Below are 21,519 nucleotides of genomic sequence, written 5' to 3' on the forward strand. Positions count from 1 at the left end.
TTTGGACAGCTGAACTGACCTCTGTACAGCTGTATTTGGCAACCCAAAGATGGGCATAAATTCCAGAAGCCAAAAAGAGTTCATTCCATCTTGGCTGCTGTAATAGTCACAGCTAGACCACAAGAACTGGCCCAAGAACTATGTTTTCGATCTATAGTACAACAAAGATGATATATCAAGTCTGAAGTAGTCATGTTTGCTCTAGCTGGAGTCCTGGAGAGAGAGGAACACCTCCAGAAGACAACTCTTTCCACATGTCCTGGAGACATCCCTTGCCACTATACTCATCAGGCACCTTTTTCTCCGCGACATGTCTAGATTTGCAGCATTATTATTTTTCACCTGTACTGTGACTGACAGAGTCCCTCTAGATGCACAGGGTGCAACCAGGGTGTGAATCACATAAGTTTTCACTCCATTCCTGAATTCCAAGTTCCAACCGTCCACAAGAAGGCAAACTTCATTCACTCTTGGGCTAATCCACAAATTCCCTCTGTGTTGTGGTGAGACTCTCCAGCTTGCTTGTTTCAGGGACTATAACCACAGACAATAGGAACAAAATCTCATTATTTGGCTCCCTCTACAGTTCTCCATTAGTAACGCAGGAAGTCTTGCAAACCCAGACACTGCTGGTTGCCTTTACACGTCATAACTGTTGAAACAGTTTCCTGCATGTTCCTTGTTCATCCTTTTACAACTAATGTAGCAATAGAAGTTCTTCTTGCGCCCTTGACATCTCTTACAAAGCTGGCTTTCCTAACACCGCTCCTATATGCCTTTGCAAAGTTTCTAAATGTTATTTTACAGTCTGTGTGACACCTTTTTGCATTGGAGCTCTGTCATGAGCTCCCTGCATAGACAAGACAATTTCCTGGCGGGCCTACTTGTTTTCCAGGGTATCAGGATGCACGGTTCTTGCACTGGGGAGGATGCTATTCTCAAAGACCTGACAGGTTTCCTGAGCTCCACCAGCACGATCTACCCGTTAGGTATCAGAATGTGCATATGTCTAGCTGGACTAGCTGCCTGGAAAGACACTGGAGGCTCATATTTCTCCCCAATTTAGACAGTGAGTTCAGGTGAGACATTCAGGGAACTATTCAGGTGTCAAAACTTTTAAGTGTCTAGTATAGATTTAGACAGTCTAAGGTGTCTCAAGTATGGGTATGGGGCTTTTAGTTATGATGCAAGGCCTCCAGAAGTCAGTTTCTGGACAAGTGGCTGGAGGTCAGGTAGGGAGGACCTGCACTGGTCCACCTGCACTGATGTGCCACTAAGGCACACAATACAAAGGTACTGAGCACTCAAGTCCTGTTTAGCGTGCAAATGAGATTCTTCATAAATAAACTCAGTGTGATGGATTTGAAACATTCGTGTACTTAGAGCACCTGATCACACAACAAGTACAAGTAACTTATTTATGGAATTAATGAATTTGTTATGGTAAATATGCCACACATTCCTCCAACATATGGATAACCAATGCTGATGATAAATTTGTCTTTATTTTTCATTCTGTGAGGTGATTAATAAACACTCACATCTTATGTTATGTTCTTTGATTAATGCTTCCAGGAGTTGTGTTGGAAGCAACACAGAATGACACAAACCATCTGAAAAGGTGCTAAGGAGACAATCAGTTTCTGAAACACAGATGCCTAGTATCATCAGCCTGAGGCAGTTGATTTGGATACCCCAGGGTATCTGCAAAGGCAGTAGTTGTTTATGTTCAGACAGTTAATTTGCACACTAGGTGATTTTGGTTATGCTTGTGGATTGTTCCTTCAATGTCTAAAAGAGGTCAGCTGAGCCATGTGAACCATGTTTTTCTCCTCACGAGCTCAAAGGGGAATCTCAGGGTGACTAGCTTCAGTGCAGGCTATATTGGCCATTTTCTCTTGTCCTATTGTCTGTTCCTTGGGAATAGAGACCGACCCCCCCCTCACTACAACTTCCTTTCAGGTAGTTGTAGAGAGCAATAAGGTCTCCCCTCAGCCTCCTTTTCTCCGAATAAACAATCCCAGTTCCATCAGCTGCTCCTCTTAAGATTTATTGTCTAGACCCCTCACCAGCTTTGTTGCCCTTCTCTGGACATGCTCCAGAATCTCAATGTCTTCCCTGTAGTGAGGGGCCCAAAACTGAACACAGTATTCGAGGTGTGGCCACACCAGTGCCAAGTACAAGGGGATAATCACTTCCCTAGTCCTACTGGCCACACTATTCCTGATACAGGCCAGGATGCTGTTGGCCTTCTTGGCCACCTGGGCACACTGCTGGCTCATACTCAGCCAGCTGTCAACCAACACCCCCAGGTCCTTTTCTGCCAGGCAGCTCTCCAGCCACTCTTCCTTAGGCATGCAGCACTGCATGGGGTTGTTGTTGTGCCCCAAGTGCAGCACTTGGCCTTGTTGAAGCTCATACACCTGGCCTTGGCCCATCAATCCAACCTGTCCAGATTCCTCTGCAAAGCTTTCTACCCTCAAGCATGTCAACCTAATTTACCTAATTTAGTGTTGTCTGCAAACTTGCTGAGGCTGCACTCGATCCCCTCATCCAGATTAATGATAAACATATTCAAGAGAATTGGCCCCAATGCCGAGTCCTGGGGAACACCACTCGTGACTGGCCACCAACAGGATTTAACTCCATTCACCACCACTCTCTGGGCCTGGACATACAGCCAGTTTTTGACCCAGTGAAGAGTACTCCCATCCAAGACATGAGCAGCCAGTTTCTTCAGAAGGATGCTGTGGGAAACGGTGTTGAAGGCTTTACTAAAGTCCAGGTAAACAACATACCCAGCTTTTCCCTCATCCACTAGATGCTTAGATAAGTCCTAGTCCCCAGGCAAAAAAAGCTTTAAGAAGACTGTCCTGAGCCTTATGGGGTTTAAATATGAATTCCAAGCCCGTATTGTGGCAAAGTGGAAGTTTTGACGTCTTCAGAAATGTCAGTTTTGGAGAATCAGCAAGGATCTTGTTACATAGAAAGAATGACTTCCCCACAGAACTCTGTAGAATCCTATGGTCATATTTTTCAATGCATCATGAAATATATGAGGGGAGTTACCCTAGCAATTCATCCTCCTTAAACACCTAAAGAAAATTGCTGCAGCAAATTTCTTTAAATAGTGATCTCAGAAGGATGAGTCAGTCCATCCTGCAATGATCTTCCATGAAAGGGCAAAGAAATCACCAATTTCTTTAAATTTCTCTCCAGGGACTCTTGAAGACTTCTAGGGTGACAAACTGTGGCTTAGGCATCTAAATCATGGACATAAAATGTCAGAGGAGTGTTAAAATCTCAGGCTAAGTGCTGAAAAGCATTTGTAATTACCCACATGAAAAGGTAGGGGTGTCTTTCTGAGAAAAAAAGTTTAAGACAGTTCTCTTTCTTCAACCATCTTCGCATCCCAAGCTATTAATGAAAAACTGACTCCATGGTTGTGGTTCACCGCTCAGACTTTGATATCAACAAAGTAGGCACTTTCTCCTGAGTTGTTTGTGTTAATTCAGATGGCTATTATGTTGCACAATGCCCCAAATCATGCAACAGCCTAAGATAGTCGATTATCAAGTCAACCTAGACAATTGTCTCAGAGGTTGATAATTGCATGCAGTGTCTACAGCTAGATGAGATGAATCCCAGCCAAAATTTACATTTCACCTTTCAAGGTATTTTTAATTGTTTCTGTGTCCTTGATGGCAGCAATGTCTTTTATTTGCTTCCTTACAAAATCACCTTGTAAGAGGACATTGAGTAAGGCACCTCTGTAGAACTCATGTTCATATTTGCCATCAGTGTTGAGTCTAGAAGAGAAAAATTATGAAGTCAATTCACATAAATGGCTGAAAACAGCTGAGATGACAATTACAAAAAAATGTGAATATGAAATGTCTAAAAATATATAACCAGTTAAGAGTTTCTTACAGCTATGCAATCAACTGTGTAGCATTCACATTCACTGAGACAATTATAGTCATGCTGGTATAGTTACCCTAAACCAGAGATTAAGTTACTCTCTCTGAATTAGATACATTCCTCTGACCTACCTTTAGCTGCCTAAAAATATTACTCTTTAAATCTGAATTATTCATCTAAGAATCGGCTGTCCTCAACAACTCTTTTAAAGTGAAATGGGCCACTCTTCAGAGGAATGGGATTGTAATCAGCTGATTTGGAGAATCACTAGTTAGATGTTGAAATCTGAACTAGTCACCCAAACAACTGGTAAAATTCGAAAAGAGACATGACCCGTTTCCAGAGAAAAATGTCTCATCCTCACTTGGGCAGTTAAGGTAAGTCAGATTAACTGTTTTGATAGTGAAAAGTCTAGGGTAATCAGCACAGGCTCCAAGTACTAAAAATTACATGAGGAGAATCTTCCCTCAAATATCGTAAGTTATTTTCTTTCATTGTCTTCTAGGGGAAGAAAATGGTTAAAACTTTCTAACCTTTAGGAAATATTCACATTTCTTGATGACTTTACTCAGGGCATCCTTCACCTCTCTATTTCTCAGACTGTAGATGAGTGGGTTGAGCAGCGGAGTCACAAGAGTGTAGAAAACTGAGAAGAATTTATTTAGTGCTTTCAGAGTCCTAGTTTTTGGCAGGATATAAACAATTATTAAGCTTCCATAAAAAACTGTAATAACCATGAGGTGGGAAAAGCAGGTGGAAAAAGCTTTCTGCGTCCCAGTGGTGGAAGACATTCTCAGGACAGTGGTAATGATATACATGTAGGACACCAGGGTTAGTAGGAAAGGGGGTAGTGCACATACTGATGAGAGGATGAACACCAACATTTCGGTTAGGCTGGTGTCACAACAGGCGAGTTTTATCATTGCAGTGAAATCACAAAAGAAATGATCGATAAACTTGGGACCACAAAAGGCATGTTGTGAAATCAGGAAACAGCTTATGGACATAACAAGGAAACCACCTATCCAAGACCACGCTACAAGCTGCAGACAATATGTGCTATTCATGACAACTCCGTAATGAAAGGGCTTGCATACTGCTAAATACCTATCATAGGACATCACTGATAAGAGAAAGCTTTCAGTGACTGCAAGGGAACCAAAGAAATAAAATTGTGTGATGCAGCTGCCAACAGAAATGCTCTTGTCCCCAGTTAGAAAGTTGGACAACATCCTGGGCAGGATGGTAGAGCTGTAGCAGGTCTCCAAGCAAGACAAGCTGCACAGGAAGAAGTACATGGGTTTGTGGAGGTGCCAATCAGCCACCACCAAAACAAAAATGAGGATGTTGCAAATCACAGTCACAACATAGATCACCAAGAAAAGGAGGAAGAGAAAAGATTGCATTTCTGGGATATTCCCAAATTCCAGGAGCAGAAATGTTGTGACGACTGTTTTATTTCCACATTCCTCATGTGCCATGTATCAATTCAAGAGGAAATGGCATCACAGCCTGGAATAAAGCATCAAGAACTACATTTAATTATTGATCCATCATCACCAAGTAATTACAGAAGAAAGATGCTATTGTTAACATTGTGTGGTTGTATTGTTTATTTCCTTTTAAGCAGTGCTTGAACATTCTCCAGATAATAATCTACAAGAGACATTATTGTATATTAATTTTCTCTTATGCAAAGTTTTTAACAAAATTGTTTCCTTGTATTTGGAAAGCATCATATGGAACGGCAGCAGGATTTTTTTGATGATTTAGACTATGCCAGTCCAATGCAATCAGTAGAAAACTGTAATACGCGTTTTCTAAGAACCAGACAGATTGATGAGTGTTTGTGGATACTGAACTTCATAAGAAAGTGAAATATCCAGAAAAATGTTAAGGAAAATGTTGAAAGATATGGCTTATCTCACTTGACAACTTTTTTTTTAAACCTGAAGGGTCAGAAAGCGATATTCGAGGCAACAGAAACAAGCTATGATTTAGAAATCTTCAGCCAACAGAAGAAAGAAAAAGAGAGGAATTCTTGAACGGGTGACCATTTCATCACCCAAGATGACAAGTACCATACCTAGGAAATATAACAGATACTGAAGGAAATCATGAGGAGAAATGTATTTTTTATTTTAGTGCACTGTTAGTTATTAAACCTATCAAACCTATCAATTCCTGTTCTTTCTCTCCCTCTCTTCTCTCCTCTCTCCTTTTTTTTTTTTATTTCTTTTCCTTTTTAGAGGTTGGCAGGTTTTTATTCATTTTTTGTTTCGTTGGTTTTGTGTGTGTGTGTGTGCATGTTTTTTTTTTTTCTGTTAAAGAGTTCCTTCAGCAGCTAAAAGAACACAAGGCTGAGGAAGAAGAAAGTGATCTGCCAGGGGCCTGGTGTTACTTGTTAAATTAAATATTGTTGCACACACAATTAGCCTCAGTGTACACACATATCTGAACATATTAATCCCACAGTCAGTGTCCAAAGTAATTGAGATGAGCTATACCGTAACGAGGATTTTTCTCTCTATTGACCACAGGCTACTGTCTTAGTTCTGGACTGTCACATTGAAATATCTTTATTTCATTTAGATGAAATATTCAAAAGAGTAACACTTCAAAATAGAATACAAAATATTCCTGTTTCGCAAACCGTATTTCAATAGAAAAGATCATGGGAAATTTCCCCACCTACCTTGCTGCAGGACACTTTGCAGCTGTAATTCTTACAGGCAGACTGCTAAGGCTACCAGTAGAATTTCTGCCCTTCTTAGCCCAAAATATACTGTATGAATAGAAACTAAAAAAATGCCTAAGGAAATTCGGTATTCAGTTACACTATGATGAATATCTAACAGATTGACAGCATGTTTATCTGTCTATTCATTCTTCCTGCTGTATTTTAATTCATATCCTGTGCATTAATGTCCATCCTTATATTTTCATCCTGGATCAATATTAGAGGATAGAAGAGAGTTATAAAATAATATTTTCTGATTTAATAAAAATTAATCTGACTTACCTCTTAGAAATGTGATTTCAGCCTAGTTTGATACGACTCTAGCTGAATCAGGTCTTCAGATGGCTGCAGCTCTGCTCTGCCTGCCTGTGTACTGCTAAAAGATGAGCCTCCATCTGGAACTGATATAAGACGGGTCAGTTATCCCATTGCTTCTTTTTCCTGCTGGAATAACAAGTGTCCCTAGCCATTATTGCATTTGGGAATTTGCTATTAACAACCCACAATACCTCATATGTTTTGCAGATTTTTCAGACTATGACACCAGTGGAACAGGGTGAAAACAGAATTTTCTGTCTGAAATAAGATCTTTACAAAGTACTTTTCCTAGTTGTCTTTATCGTTTGTTTTCTCTGTTACTTTATTTCCCATTATCAGTCGACATTGCAAGAAACTGCTTATTTCTGTGGGACTACTATTTACATTAAAATGATTTATTTTTCCTAAACTGTGTTCTACAGATGTTGTGTTGGGTCTGGCTGGGACGGAGTTAACTTTCCCCACAGCAGCCCTCACAATGCTGTGCTTTGTAGCTAGAACTGTGTTGATAACACACCAGTGTTCTGGCTACTGCTGAGCAGTGCTCGCACAGCATCAAGGCTGAATGTCCCACGCCCTACCCCTCCGTCCCCAAAGGCCAGTAGGCTGGGGGTGGGTTGGGAGAGGACATTAGCCAGGACAGCTGACCCAGTCTGACCAAAGAGATATTCTATGCTGTATGACATCATGCTAAGCAATCAAACCTAAGACAAAGGAGGAGGAAAGGGGCGCATTCGTTATGAAGTTGTTTGTCTTCCGAAGAAACCAGTATGTGTACTGAGCTCCTGCTTCCCAGGAAGGGGCTGGACATCGCCTGCTGATAGGAAGGAGAGAATAAATATTTTTTTCCTTTCTTTTCCTTTGCTTCTGTGTACAACCTTTCCTTTTGCTTTATTAAACTGTCTTTATCTCAACCCACGAGTTTTTCATCTTACTGCTCTCTCCCAGTGAGAGACAGCCAGGATGTGCTCTGGGAGCAACACATCTGAAGTCCAGTGCAATTTGGCCCCTTGAGTGTCTTGGTGCCCCGATGAGGTGGGTTGTCTCAACCAGGGGCTGGCTGCCAGGGAGGCATGTGCATGGGGCTGGCTCCTGCACGGAGAACGGAGATGGAGCTTCCCAATACAGCAGATGAGAGGACACACCCATGTCAAAAGTAGGTATATAAGCCTGAGCTGGTGTGCAAACTCTCCCCATTCCTCAGCTGGCCAGTATGTTGGGTTTGCTTCTTTGCAATCGACCGCCCAATTAACGGCCTAGCATTATTCAGCGTATGGCCCTGAGCCCAGTCTCCAAATCTGCAGTCGGTGCTGCAGGCCTGGCAAGGGGACAGGTTCCTGGTGGGACGAGTGCCACCTCCTCAGCCACCCAGAAGACACCGCCCTGGTTGCAGAGCCCCCTTGGCAGCTGCGGCCTATTGCACCGGGTGTGAGGGCAGAGCGGAAGGGCTGGGCAGAGCCCCTTTGGCCAGGAGCAGGCCTGCAGGGGCCTCTGCAGCCCCTTCCTCGGCTGTGCCCGGAGCATCCTGCGCTCGGGCGCGGGTGCTCCCGCAGCTGCAGCAGCTCTTGCCGCGCTCCCGCCCACTCGCCACTTTGGCTTCCGAGGCAGAGTGAGGGGTCCAGGGACCTCGGTCAGATTCCCTCCACCGGGGCTGTCCCCTCTCCATCCCACAGCCTTCCGGCGGTGTCCGCTGCCCCCACAGCCCCCAAGGGAACCAGTCGCCCCGGTGCCGGGGAGGAGGTTTGCAGCGATCTCAGTGCCGATCCCAGTGTCTCCGCCCCCCTGCCCCTGCCTCCCCGCCTTCCCGGACGTCTGTCTGTCCGCCTGCCCCTCCGCCTCTCTCTCCATCGCAGCCATCCCTCCTCCTTGCGTAGCCCTGCATCTTCCTGCCAGACCGAGCATCTCTCTCTGTCTCTGCAGCCCTCCCCCCTCTGTTCCCATATCTCGTTCGTCTGCCCCTTACCCTCTCTCCCCCTTCCTCTTCCATCTCTCCCTCCATCCGTCTGATCGTCAGTCCGTCCCTGCTGACTCTGGCCTTGATTCTGGTGAGTGTCTGCTTGTTTGTGCTTCGTTTTGTTATTCTGGCCTTATTCTCTGTTCATTGTCCCTGTGCGCCAAGGAGAGCTCGCTCCTATTCAATCCATCCCTCTCTCCATCCCTCACCCCTACTCCCCCAAGGACGTACACCCTAGTTGCTCTGTCTGACCACCCTGTCAGCACAATGGTGGGGTGGGGATTTTTCTGGTGCTCCCCACCCTGTCACCCCAGAGTGAGAAGGGGGGAAACTGAGGCAAATGTGTCTGAACCAGAGAGATCTATGTGGATGGGTCTGGAGTGGAGGGTGGTCCCTTTCACCTCCTGGCACTTGGCTGGAAGACAGCCAGATATGACTTGAACTACACCCTCCGCCTCATGCCTTTCTGGGATTTGCTCTGCAATCATGTCCTGGCCTCATTTCTCTCTCCATCATGTTCCTCTTATTACCTAGACTTTCAACCTGCCCTCACAAGCTACTCCATCAACATATCCTCATGTGTGCGGTCTCCTGTGCAGCTACATTGACACAATACTGTTAGTGATGGGTACCTGCTCATCTCTTCTGAAACGGACCCCTCTGCCTCTCCATCTATCCATTTCAACAAAAATTCTGATGTCTCTCTGCCCATCCATCTTTCCCAAAATGGACCTTGTCTGCCAGTCTGTCCATCTAGCCATGGATGGAGAGCCATGTATTGTTCATCCCAATTCAGTCCCTCCCTCCCTCCCTCCCTCCCTTCCTTCCTTCCTTCCTTCCTTCCTTCCTTCCTTCCTTCCTTCCTTCCTTCCTTCCCTCCTTCCTTCCATCCATCCACTCTTGCTTTCACACCTTCTTCCCTCTGTCTTCCCTTGCTATTCCTTAGTTCTCTTCAAGATTCTCCCATGCTGGGGGTGGAGTCCAGACCTCTTCAATGCAGAGATACTCCTGGTGACAACCCAGTGCTCATGAACAGGGATTCTGGACCCCTGGGTTTGCTTTGGCTATACATGGTGGGTTGGGGCTTCCAGCTACGTGTGTAGGACAGGAAATGACAAGGAATCTTCACCAATGAGGGGCTGACATGGTTTCTGTGGATCTCTCCTCTTACAGAAGAACCTTCTTGTCTGCAGGTCTCCAGAAATGTGGCATCAGAGCTTTGGACTTCTAGGAAAATCCTACGCCCATGACAGTGAGCTGGGGATCAGACAGCTGAGGGACATTTTGGTGATGGGAATGCTCCCAAGGGGGGACGAAAAAAGGAGGACTGTAGGCAGCTATAGGATGAAACAAGGATGAGAATGGTCAAGAACTCTACAGGAAATGGGTGGGGACCAGAGATATGGGGAAAAAGGGAAAAAGGGGAGTGGAGGGCAGACACTGTTTGCTGGTAGGCTCACAATAGACCCTCAGTAATGTTGGTCACCTAGTCTTGGTTTTCAGAGTGGGAACAGCCACATAGTTGAAGCAGCCCCAATCACCTCCTTGTGTCATTCATGTGTGCTGATGGACAGGTTGCATCTCTCCCAACAGCAACAGGATCCTTTTTCCTGGGGAAGTGGCTCCGCATACCCCTGTACCCAGTATCTCTGTGCAGTGCTGTTGTAGATGTTGCTATCCAGGATTATGTGGCTGATGTGGCTGCCGAACTTATCTACCAGAATAAGAGTCAGACCTCCACGGAAGTCCTCTTCGTCTTTCCCCTGGGCCCTCACATGGCCATCTACTCCTTCCAGGCTCGCAGTGAGGATGCCAAGGTCCACGCTGTGCTGCAAGATGAGGTACCAGCATCCAGGGATGAATGGGCGAACCACCACAGGGGCATGGGATGAGCAGCCCATGGCCTGCCTGGTGATCAGCTTTCTGTCCCTCCCTGTCCCTCCCAGGTCCAGCAGCTGCACGAGGCTACAGGGGGCTGGGAGAATCTGGAATACCTTCGGGATCAGTCTGAGTATCCAGGCGAGGCATTTGCCTGCTTCCTGGGCACCCTGTCCCCTGGCAGGGAGGTGGTCATGACCTTGCGCTACGTCCAAGAGCTGCCACGGGAGCCAGATGGAGCAGCCCGTTTTGTGCTGTCACCCACACTGCATCCCTACAGAACACACTATGGTGAGTGACCCCACAAGGAACCTGCCCTCCCAGTCACACACCCCACAGAAGGATCACAGGGTCCCCATGTACTTTATGAACAGACTTGATGCAACTTCCCTTGGCACCCACAGGGGGACCCACATTGTTTCCCCATGCAGCCCCTGAACAAATTCACATATTCTTCCTTGTGCCCCATGTGGGGATCCACACCTTCCACACACATTTCCCATAAACAGACTCTTGGACCCCTCCATACGCCTTATTGACAGCCCCCAATTCTCTCCACATGTCCTAAATAGGGGTGCAAAATCCTGCTGCGCGCACCCGCACAGGGAGAGCCTTTGTGCTACCCAGGGCCATGTTTCTCCTTGCAGTCTGGAATTGTCGCACTAGCAAGCTGCACTACAGCCTGCTGCTCACCGCTAGCCTACAGTCACCCCGTGGAGTGGTCAATGTCCAGGCCAACTTTGCCCTCACCCCTTTGATCTACACTGCCCAGGACCACAGCACTGCACAGGTATGTCCTCCTGCGTGCCAGGATCCCAGGGGGAGCTGGGGAAGGGTGTCTTCACTGAGAAAAAGGGGATGCACTGGTATCAGGGCCTGTGCTCCCGGCCAAATGCTGGCTCTGGTCCCCTCCTCCTGTGTATTACCAGGCACCCCTTCTCCAGGTCTCACTGGCTGGCAGCCCCCAATGTCATCATGATTTGGAGCTGCTGGTGTATTATGGAGACCCCACTGCAGTCAGTGCTGTGGTGGAGAAGGGAGACCCTGAGGCCCCTCCAGGTGAGTACAGCTGGGGAGGAAACATGGAGGCACCTCTGGGTTGCAGCAGGCACTGGGGCACAGGGTGACAGTAGGAGGCGAGGTATCATTGGACACTGGGATGGGAATAGTAGGCATTCAGACGGCATAGTTTGGGTCCTGGTGCTCCAGGGTGGGGTGTTGGGGACACTGTGGTGAGCTATCAGCTATAGCAGGATGCACATGTGAAGTTCTATGTTAGGTCTCACTGGGTAGCTGTATTGGAGACACTGGATTGGAATACATGGGGCACTGGGCTGCAATTGGTGGACAGTGCAGTAGGGTATTGAGGTACCAGTGTAGGGCACCACAGGCTCTGGGATGGTGGAAGCCCAAAGCACAATGAGAATCAGTACCAGAAGGAGGAGGGAGGTCCTTATCTGGCCTTCATCCCACCCCATGCCTCCTCCAGGCTCCCTCCTTGGTGACCCCATGGTGTTGGTGACGCTGGCACCCAGCATCCCTGAGGCAGTGCCTGGGCAGCGCCAGTCTGGAGAGTTCATCTTCCTCCTGAACACCACATTCCTCGAGCATGCACAGGTACCTCCTCAGAGCAGGGACCAGGATGGGGTGGAGGAGCAGGCTGAGGGGGAGCGGGCCAGGGCAGGTGTTTATGCAGGGACAGAGGCATGAGGGGGGATTGGTGGGGCCTGAAAACGGCCTGAAATAACTTGTGTGACCAGCAGAGTTCAGGGCACTGGCTTGGGTCACCCAGGAGAGACCAGAGGCTTTAAGAGGACGAGGCTATGGGCCAAGGCACCTGTACTCCTTACAAGTGCCTCCCAAGACCTGCCTACTGTGTCTTTCCACAGGACTCCCTGCTCTTCCTTCTCAAAAGCCTGCCCCTGGGCTGCTACTTCAACATCTACTGCTATGAAGAAACCTCTGTGGGCATCTACTCGTAAGCAAACATGGCACAGGCTGGGTGCTATGGTGCTGGATTGGGTGCTGTGGGTAGGGCTGGATACTGTGGGGCATGGTCAGGTGCTGGAATGGGTGCTATGAGGAAGGGTTAGATGCTGGAGGGCAGGGGTGCATGTTCTGATGCTGGATGGTATAAGGCAAGGCTGGGTGCAGGAGGGCTCGACTAGCTGCGGGAGGGCAGGGCTGGATTCTGGGGTTGTCCTCTTTGTGGCATTATGGGACAGCACCTCTTGGGCTTCTGCTGAGAAGAGACTTGTAGGAACTACGAAGCCAGGTCTCTGGAAGAACTACTACGGGGCGGGGACTTGCAGAGGACCTTAGGGCATAGCTGTGGGAAGTGCTATGGGACAGGGTCTCAGGAGCACTAGGGCCAGCACAGAGCAATGTGCTCTCCAAACATGCTCTGTCCCCTGCAGGCAAAGTGTCGAATATACTCAGGACAACCTGACCGAGGCCATGCGGCGCATCCCCTCCACCGGCTCCAGTCTGGGTGACTCCAATCTGCTGGAAACCCTCCGCTCAGTCTACAATACCCCTCGTCCCCACCGCCATCCACGACAGGTCTGGGTACAGGGGCATGGAGGGGTGGAGGGACAGGTGTCCAAGGGGAGAGAGCGGGGACACAGGAGTGTGGGTGGAAGGAACCACCCAAAGTACACGGTGGTCACAAGGGAACAAGGATGGTACTGTGGGTCGGGGAGGGGGGAATGGAGAGGTGGGTCTGTATCTTTGGGGGTTTCTGCCCCTGAGTGGATATCTCTCCCTAGGGTACTCTCTCTACAGAGGGTCTCTCTGCTGGACCCCTCTCTCCATTTCAGGGGCCTGCTCTCCCCATTTGGGGGTCACTGTGCCAGACCCCCACCACTCATGTCCCCTGTCTCTCAGCTCTTCATCTTTATGGCTGGGCTACCCCCTGATGTGGAAACCATTGCAGCTGAGGTCTGCCGTCACCGCAACAGCCACCGGTAATGGAGACTCGCTCCCCAGTCCTCCAGTCATCCTTTGCTTGCCCAGTCATTTCCATCCCTTCCACGCTTCGTGACCAGCAGAAGTAGGGAGGTGATTGTCCCCCTGTACTCAGCATTGGTGAGGCCACACGTTGAGTAATGTGTCCGGTTCTGGGCACCTCAATATGAGAGAGATATCGAGGTGCTGGAGCGAGTGCAGAGGAGGGCAACGAAGCTGGTGAAGGGTCTGGAGAATAAATCTAATGAGGAGAGATTGAAGGAGCTGGGACTGTTTAGTTTGAGGAAGAGGAGGCTGAGGGGAGACCTCATCGCTCTCTACAACTACTTGAAAGGACATTGTCGAGAGGTTAGTGCTGGTCTCTTCTCACAGGTAATTAGCGATAGAACAAGAGAGAATGGCTTCAAGCTGCAACAGGGTAGGTTTAGACTGGACATTAGGAAAAAATTCTTCACAGAGAGAGTGGTCAGACATTGGAATAGGCTGCCCAGGGAGGTGGTGGAGTCACCGTCCCTGGATGTGTTTAAGACTCGTTTAGATGTGGTGTTAAGGGATATGGTGTAAGGGAGAACTTTGTAGAGTGGAGTTGATGGTTGGACTCGATGATCCCAAGGGTCTTTTCCAACCTAAATGATTCTATGATCCCTGATGAGGGTCCCTGTTCACTAGTGCCTGTCCCAGTCCTTGGGTGCCTCCAGTGTCCCAAAGACCTTTCCCACCCAGCACAGCTCTCCAGTGCCAAGCTCCCATGTGGCAGTCTTTGCGTACTACTCCCACAACCAAGGCACCTTTCACAGAGTGAGCAGGGAGACTGAGGCACAGGGCTTGTACACCCTGATGTGTCCCTAAGCTCTCTCTCAGCCCCACTAGACTCACCCCAGCTCTGCCCCAAGTCCCAGCTCTCCTCTGCCAGCTCCCTGTCTAACCCCAGCTCCAACCCCTGTCCCTCACTCCCTGCTCTTCCTCCTGCCCCCTTGTTCTGCAACCCAACTTTGTTCTTCCAGCTTTAACTCCAGCCTGTGTCCTCCAGCTCTACTCCACATCCTTGCGCCCACCTCTGGCTCTCATTTCTGACACCTTTCCCTGCTTCCCCCATAGGTGTTTCTCCTTCTGCTTCTCTGAGGACAGCGCTGCCCTGGCTATGGCCCTGGCCAAGGAAACAGGGGGTGAAGCTGCCTACGTCTCCTCTGACAGCAGTATGAGCCTTGTGGTAGGAACCCAGGAGTCCTGGCAGGTCCCCCTCTATTCCACAGGCACACTGACTTCCAAGTACCCCAGCACCTGCACTGCCCACACACAGTAGTCGAGACCCAGCTGCCCCAGGACCCCAGGCACTCACTTTCCCTGACTCTACCCACACTGAGAACCCAGGTGCCCAGGCTTCTACCCCACTACAACCCACAGACATCACTGCACCCAGGGAACCCAGCTGGCACAGGTTACCCCACACATTCCACCGTCCCCCCGAGACCCCCAGCATCGGGGGACATGGGCTGAACCCTGGTGGAGCTGCCAACTGTGGTGTCCTGCCCTCTGTCGCCAGGTGCTGAAGTGCCTGAAGCAGGCCCTCAAGCCAGCAGCTGAGGGAGTCTCTCTGAGCTGGACCCTGCCCCGCGGCCTGGAGGTTGAGGTGCTGGGGGGCACTCCTCAGTCCATCTTCCAGGGTCAACACAACCTCCTCTATGCCCAGATCCATGGACAGGCACAGGTGAGAGCTGGGCCTACAGTTACCTTCCAGTAGCCTCCCAGTAATCTTTCAGTAACTTTCCAATATCCCCCAGTAACCATCTTGTGTCCCCAGTAACCTCCAGTAGCTTCCCATGTGTTCACAGGATACAACAGTGGCCAAAGGGATCATGACCTTGCAGTACAGCCTGGATGGCCAAGATGTCACTTACACCACTGAATTCCCCCTGTGCCCACAGGGAGATGGCCGGTGAGAGCCCGTCCTAAGGGAAGATGCATGCATCCCCCTCATTGCTAACATTGACTCCAGCTGAGAAGGGGCCCAGATAGATTACGCATTCCCACCTTCCACACACAATCCCAAACTGGCAGAGAACCCAGGTGTCCAAGCATGCCTCCCTTCCCTGATTTGACCCCACAGTGGTAGGACCCAGAAACCTGGGCATCACTTTCAGACAGACAAGGACCCAGGCGTCCAGGTTTCCCCTCTGTCCATCCTCACCCCTGAAGGGAAAGAATTCAGGTGTCCAGGCTCTCTCTCTGTCCACCTTCTCCTAACATGAAGATAAGCCAGGTGGTCAGGCTCACCCCATTCTGTCCCCAGGCTGGCTGGGCATCGTCTGGCTGCGAGGTGCTTGATGAAGAGGTTGTTGCCAGAGTCTGTGAGTGGGTCAGGGGAGGAACCAAGACATCGCGCAGTTGAGATCAGCCTCACTTCGGGGATCATCTGCCCCTTTACCAGCTATGTGGGGGTTTGCACACCACAGAGGGTCACCTGGTACCAAAGTAAGGAAAGACATTTCTGGGAAAGAGCTGGTGGGGCAGCTCCATGGGATGTTTTCATTCCACTGGATCTGGAACCCCAGCCACAGGGCACCCCCAGTCTTGCGGGGTAGGCCCCATCACCACCAGGTGCTTCTTTCCCATCTGTTTAATTCAGCCCCTTGCCCTCTTTGCTCTCAAAGGGCCCCTGGCACTGTTTCCACCCCGCCAGTCACTCATCCCCTGCCAGATCGTTGAACTTCGTGGCTCCAGGATCTCTTCCTGCCATCCTAAGAGCATCTGGGTCCCACCTGGCTGGCTGACAGCGGTGCGTGCATCATGGCTTGCCCTCCGTCAACTTACCCATGACATTGCTGCCCTGCCCCAGAGGGGAGCTTGCTCAAAAGGTATGGGGCCTTGACCCACATGGGAGATGTCGGGATAACCTAATATCTTATAGAAGGGTTATGCTGCCATGTCTTGCCCATGGCATGGAAACCAATGAATTTTGCCTTTTACCCCTTCCCTTAGTTACCCTTAAACCTGCAAGTCCTTCAGCAAATATCAGACCCAGCTCAAGGACACCCAGGGATGGGGCAGGGATGGTGCTGGATCATAAATACACGTTTGGATAAAATGTTTTGGGAGAGTATCAAGGGAGGTCCTGGGACATGGCTTGGAAGGAATGACAGGAGAATAGGCAATGACCGAGGTTGGAGATGAGTTAGGGGTGTCCAGAAAGAGCTGTGGATGGGTCTGCTCTGGGGACATACAGGAAGGAGCTTAGACTGCAGGTAGCTGCCTAAAGAAGAGCAGAGATAATGTTCTGGAGCATTATTATTGCACAGGGGAGTAGAGAGAGGTCAGATTCCTGTCATTCTCCCAACCTTGCTGTTCACATCTCCTCCCACAGCATGTAAACCACCACCACCACTTTTTTCTTCTCTCAAGTATGTGGATCGCATGGAATTTGGTTTGTGCTCTTCAATTTTGTGGCGATGGTGCCCTGAAGCCGCTGCCAAGTGTCAGGAGCTGGTGGCCCTGCAGAATGCAGATGGCTCCTGGGCCCTCAGCTCAGGACTGGCCTCTGTGCTAGAAGTTGATGAGGATGAAATCAAGGGAAAGATGCCTGATGAGGTAAGGGGAGAACCTCTTACGGTGGCAGCATGTCATCCTGGAGCAGTGGGAGCCCATTGGCTGATGGCAACACTGGCATCCAAAGGGCAGATAGAGAGGAATGAAGGGATCAGAAACCAGAAGCCACAAAGGAAGGGGTGGGAAGCAGTGAGGGGGCAGGGAGGATGCTCAGCACTGCATGCTAGTCTCAGTTGTTGTTCTACTACAGGTCATGGAGCCAAGCATCTGGGCCACAGTGCTGGCTGTGACCTGGCTACACAGACATGACGAGTATTACCAAGACCTCTGTGAGCTGCTGGAGGCCAAGGCTGTGACCTGGCTGTGCAGCCAAGCTGGTGAGTCTTGATGATCCTTCTCCTGCTGATCCCCACAGAACAGCCTCCTGCATTCTCTCTCCAGTGGGACCTGCCTCACCCCTTTGCAGGACCACAATTTCCTGGGGGCAGGTGAAGGAGTCCTGTGTCTCCATTCTCCTTTCCATTTGTGGAGTCTCCCTCCTGCCTAACTTCCCTAGTGTGCCTGTCTCTCTCTGACTGCAGGATCTCAGCTGGACAAGTGCCTGGAGACAGCCAACACCCTCCTTGGGAGCAGCGTGAAGCCAAGTGTTTTCAGGCTCTGAGCTCAACACGTGCCTGTGCTACAGATCAGCAGCACCTGCAGAGATAAAAAGGGCCAGAAAGTATAGCCTAAATTCACCTACCATGCTGGGATACCACTATTGCTACCAGCTGCGATCTTACATTACAGATGAATTCTCACTGCTTATATCTTATACCAGTTGGGCTGAACCTGTAGCATGCCGAACTCCTCAAGAGAAAGCCTCTAGTTCAGAGCCTCCAGCGTGTTTGGTTTGGATGGAGGTGGGAGTGGGAAGGAAGCATCACATTCTCCAGTGGTTGCGCTTCCTGCATTTGGCTTTGGCAAAATGGGCTACTGGCCTCCACAAAGGTGGTGCTTAGGGAGATGGTTTAGTGGTGGTTTTGGTAGTGTTAGGTTAACAATTGGACTTGATGGTCTTCAGGGTCTTTTCCAATGCAAATTATTATATGATTCTATGGTTTCTGTCCTGACGAGAGACTGCTGTGTACACCAGAAGAGTGTTTAGAGGTGTCAACGGCAGTGGCTCCCAATGAAGGACTCCTGCTGCACCCCACTCACCGAACTCTTCCCTTTACCCCATAAGATCAGGCTGTGTCAGGAACTCCCGTATCTGCATTGCCATGTAAAACAATAATTTTGGAAGTAAAACTCTCATCCGCATCAGTCCCAGCCCATCACAATGTCCAAGAGAACTCATGTGGTGCGAGATTGATTTGAAAACTAGTAGTATGTTGGAGGTGGAACAGCAGGAGGTTTTGATTAGCAAACCAATCATGCAATGTACCACCTCCTGCCCCAGCACCCTTAATTCATGGGTCTCATGCCGTGTTGGCAAAGTCTCTGATTCATTTTCCAATAAACAGTGAATCTTCTCTAAGCCAAAAGGTGCAACATAGTCTTTATTTCAGTCGGGTCTATGATCCTTCCTTCCAGGGGCCGTCTATAAGTCACCAGGAGGGGCACGAAAGGTCGCTTCCCAGAGAGCTGTGTATTGTAATACAGTGAATAAGGGACTGCCATTGCTCTTGGAAGAACATAGATCTGTTCTAGGTTAGCAAGACAAGAGTTAAGGACATGCCAGGCTTTTTCTAGACTCCTTTTGGCTTGAACTTATTTCAGCTTGATCTTAGAGGTACCGGCTGTAGCAACATTTGCCCAGCAGATTGATGACTGATATCTAACTTATCCTAGCTGTAACAGAAAAGTTGTTAGGTGATTAATGTCCAACTTGGTTTTAGCTTTAACTTTTTAACTCCATTGGAGCATGCGACTCTGAAGATAAATGCTGTTCTCCCTTTAAGCTTCATCTCTGCTATCTGGAGCAGACACAGCGCTAATGTCTGAGTGCATTGGCAACGCCCTCCTTCCCTGGGCATCAGTGGGGAGACAGAGGAGTCACCTTCCCCAGAGATGCAAATGGGATGGGGCTGAGAGGAATGTCCCTGCCACACTTCTTGGGGTGCAGAAGGAGGAAAGAAGGGCATTGGGGAACTCCCATTTTGGAGAGATGAATCATGGCTGTGAGGAAGTACTGGTAGCTCAGTTTACTTCAGCCACCAACAAATGCATTGTTGACCCAGGGACAGGTTTTGGCTTCTTCCCTCCAAGATACTTCCAAGGGTTGATCGAACTTGGTCTCCATGGCCTGGAGGGAATACCAGACTCTGCTTCTTTCTCCCCATTGACCACTGGCAGAGGCTGAAAAGGCAACCTCAGTCAGCCACGGGCCGCCTAATTCTGAAGGAGTCAATCCCACTTTAGTCTTCTGCAGAATGTGAGCTGAATCCCCTTTTCGGAGCCTCACCAGGCTCTGCTGCATCAGTTTGGAAAAGGCTATGCTTGTTGCCCCACCTCAGTTTCTCTTTTTCTCACAGCAGGCTGAAATGCTTTGGAGGTCTGGGGAGGGACAGCCATTGCCTGAGGTGTTGAAACAGTTTGCACCCACTCAGAGCTTTCATCCTCCACAGGGATACACTTATGCAGTGCTCCCTCCCTGAAATCCCATAGGAGGCACCCTCCAGGACACCGATTATTTCCATAACACCAGGATATGGCATTCAGGTGCTTCAGGTCCAGAGCTCCATCTATGGAAGGAAGAGTGAAAAAGCTAAACTTTCTGTTGGCCTTCCTGTGAGGTAAGGGCTTTCAGAGAGAATAGGTAGGTAAGCGATATGGGGCAGAACAGGTGACACCCAGACCTGAGTCCTCATTCACAGGCACCATCACACTCTTCATTCACAGTGTTCAGCGGGGGAACCTCTCCTAATTGCACTTGTCATTAACATCTCCAGACACAATTCATCCCAGCCTCAGAGAAGGGTGCATTCGAGTTTGGGTGCATCACTTTTTGAGCAGCCCACCCATCCCAGAATTTCTATGGACCCTTAGCTGCTTTCCTTCAGCACCTTCATCTCCCTCTAAAGGCTCAAAAGCCATGGGGAGCAAATAAGCGGGGACATCATTGTGCTTACCCACAATCTTGGGAAATTGGGAAAACCCTAGGATGCACTCTGGGCAGAGGGTTCTGTTCCTCAAGCATGGGCTTTCCCTGAGCATGCACGCAGGTTTGTAATGGGTATTTACCACAAGCACACGCTAGATGCTGCTCCTTCCCCACTCCCCACTCTATGCACTCAGCAGCCTCTTAATGGCAACAGAACACAGAGCCCTAAAACCACAGCTGGGAGCTCAGAGGTACTCAGCACCCGCGGTGCCAATTCTTCTCCTGACAGGAAAAAAGGCATCTGATATGATATGACATCAGTTGTGTGTTTTCCTCTGTTATTGGGGAGGAAAGCATAAAGCGGCATGAGCCAGTGAGGAAAGAAACTGTGACTATAGGAAGTACACGTGGAGAGATCTGTAATACCTTACCTAGGCTGTGGCCTGTGGTTATGATAATCACAGCAATAGCAGGCGCATTTATGTCAGTTATGTCTCTTTAAATTTGCCAGTATGTGACTACAATATAACTGTGATATGATTGACTCTAACAATTGGCAGTGGATACCTATCAAACAGTCAGCCACACAGCCATGGTCACTATTAGCAGTGCAGTGTTATAGTTATGCAGGCACTTTCAGATACCTTTGGACAAGCACTCTCAGACCCCTGAGAGCTACCAACCTGCTGAGTTCCACAAGACCTGCATGGAGAAAGGGAATGTGAACAACAGTCATCACCTAGAGAGTTTCTCCTGCTTGGATTCAGGAAAGCATGTGATTCCAGGTGCCTCTCTTCCTCTTCTCTCTCTCAGTCTATACAGAGACTGTGCTTGGGAACACCTTCATTGTTGTGCTGGTGGCAACACACCAGCATCTCCCCAGCCCAGTGGAGAATTTGTCCAGCTTGGAGATCTGCTACGCTTCCATCGATCTTCCTAGGCTGCTGGCCAGCTTCCTGACTGTTGCACCACCTCTGCTCAGGACTGCTATGGCTCAGCTCTATTTCTTTGAGTCTCTTGTAGTCTCCAAGTGTTACCTGCTGACCACCATGTCCTACGAACAGTACCTGGCCGTATGTCACCTCATGCTCTATACAAGAATGGTGAACTGGA

At 49.0% G+C, this 21,519-nt stretch overlaps 2 protein-coding genes across 2 annotated transcripts; one reads left to right on the forward strand and one right to left on the reverse strand.

Annotated features, from left to right (window-relative positions):
* Window positions 1-4,439: 4,439 nt before the first annotated feature.
* LOC128919449 (olfactory receptor 1052-like) lies at window positions 4,440-5,402 on the reverse strand. Its single transcript, XM_054224775.1, has one exon. The coding sequence runs from the start codon at window positions 5,400-5,402 to the stop codon at window positions 4,440-4,442; it is 963 nt and encodes a 320-aa protein (XP_054080750.1).
* A 4,734-nt stretch (window positions 5,403-10,136) lies between these two features.
* LOC128919302 (von Willebrand factor A domain-containing protein 5A-like) lies at window positions 10,137-18,785 on the forward strand. Its single transcript, XM_054224531.1, has 17 exons — window positions 10,137-10,185; window positions 10,527-10,774; window positions 10,880-11,102; window positions 11,459-11,601; window positions 11,756-11,870; window positions 12,301-12,428; window positions 12,701-12,789; window positions 13,229-13,373; window positions 13,698-13,777; window positions 14,877-14,988; window positions 15,322-15,486; window positions 15,611-15,714; window positions 16,069-16,250; window positions 16,430-16,633; window positions 17,140-17,363; window positions 17,572-17,698; window positions 17,903-18,785. Exons 1-17 carry the CDS (start codon window positions 10,137-10,139, stop codon window positions 17,980-17,982), a joined length of 2,418 nt encoding a protein of 805 aa, XP_054080506.1. The 3' UTR covers window positions 17,983-18,785.
* The last annotated feature ends 2,734 nt before the right edge of the window (window positions 18,786-21,519 follow it).

This window comes from Rissa tridactyla, chromosome 19 (genome assembly GCF_028500815.1).
Source record: "Rissa tridactyla isolate bRisTri1 chromosome 19, bRisTri1.patW.cur.20221130, whole genome shotgun sequence".
NCBI classification, from domain to species: Eukaryota; Metazoa; Chordata; class Aves; order Charadriiformes; family Laridae; genus Rissa; species Rissa tridactyla.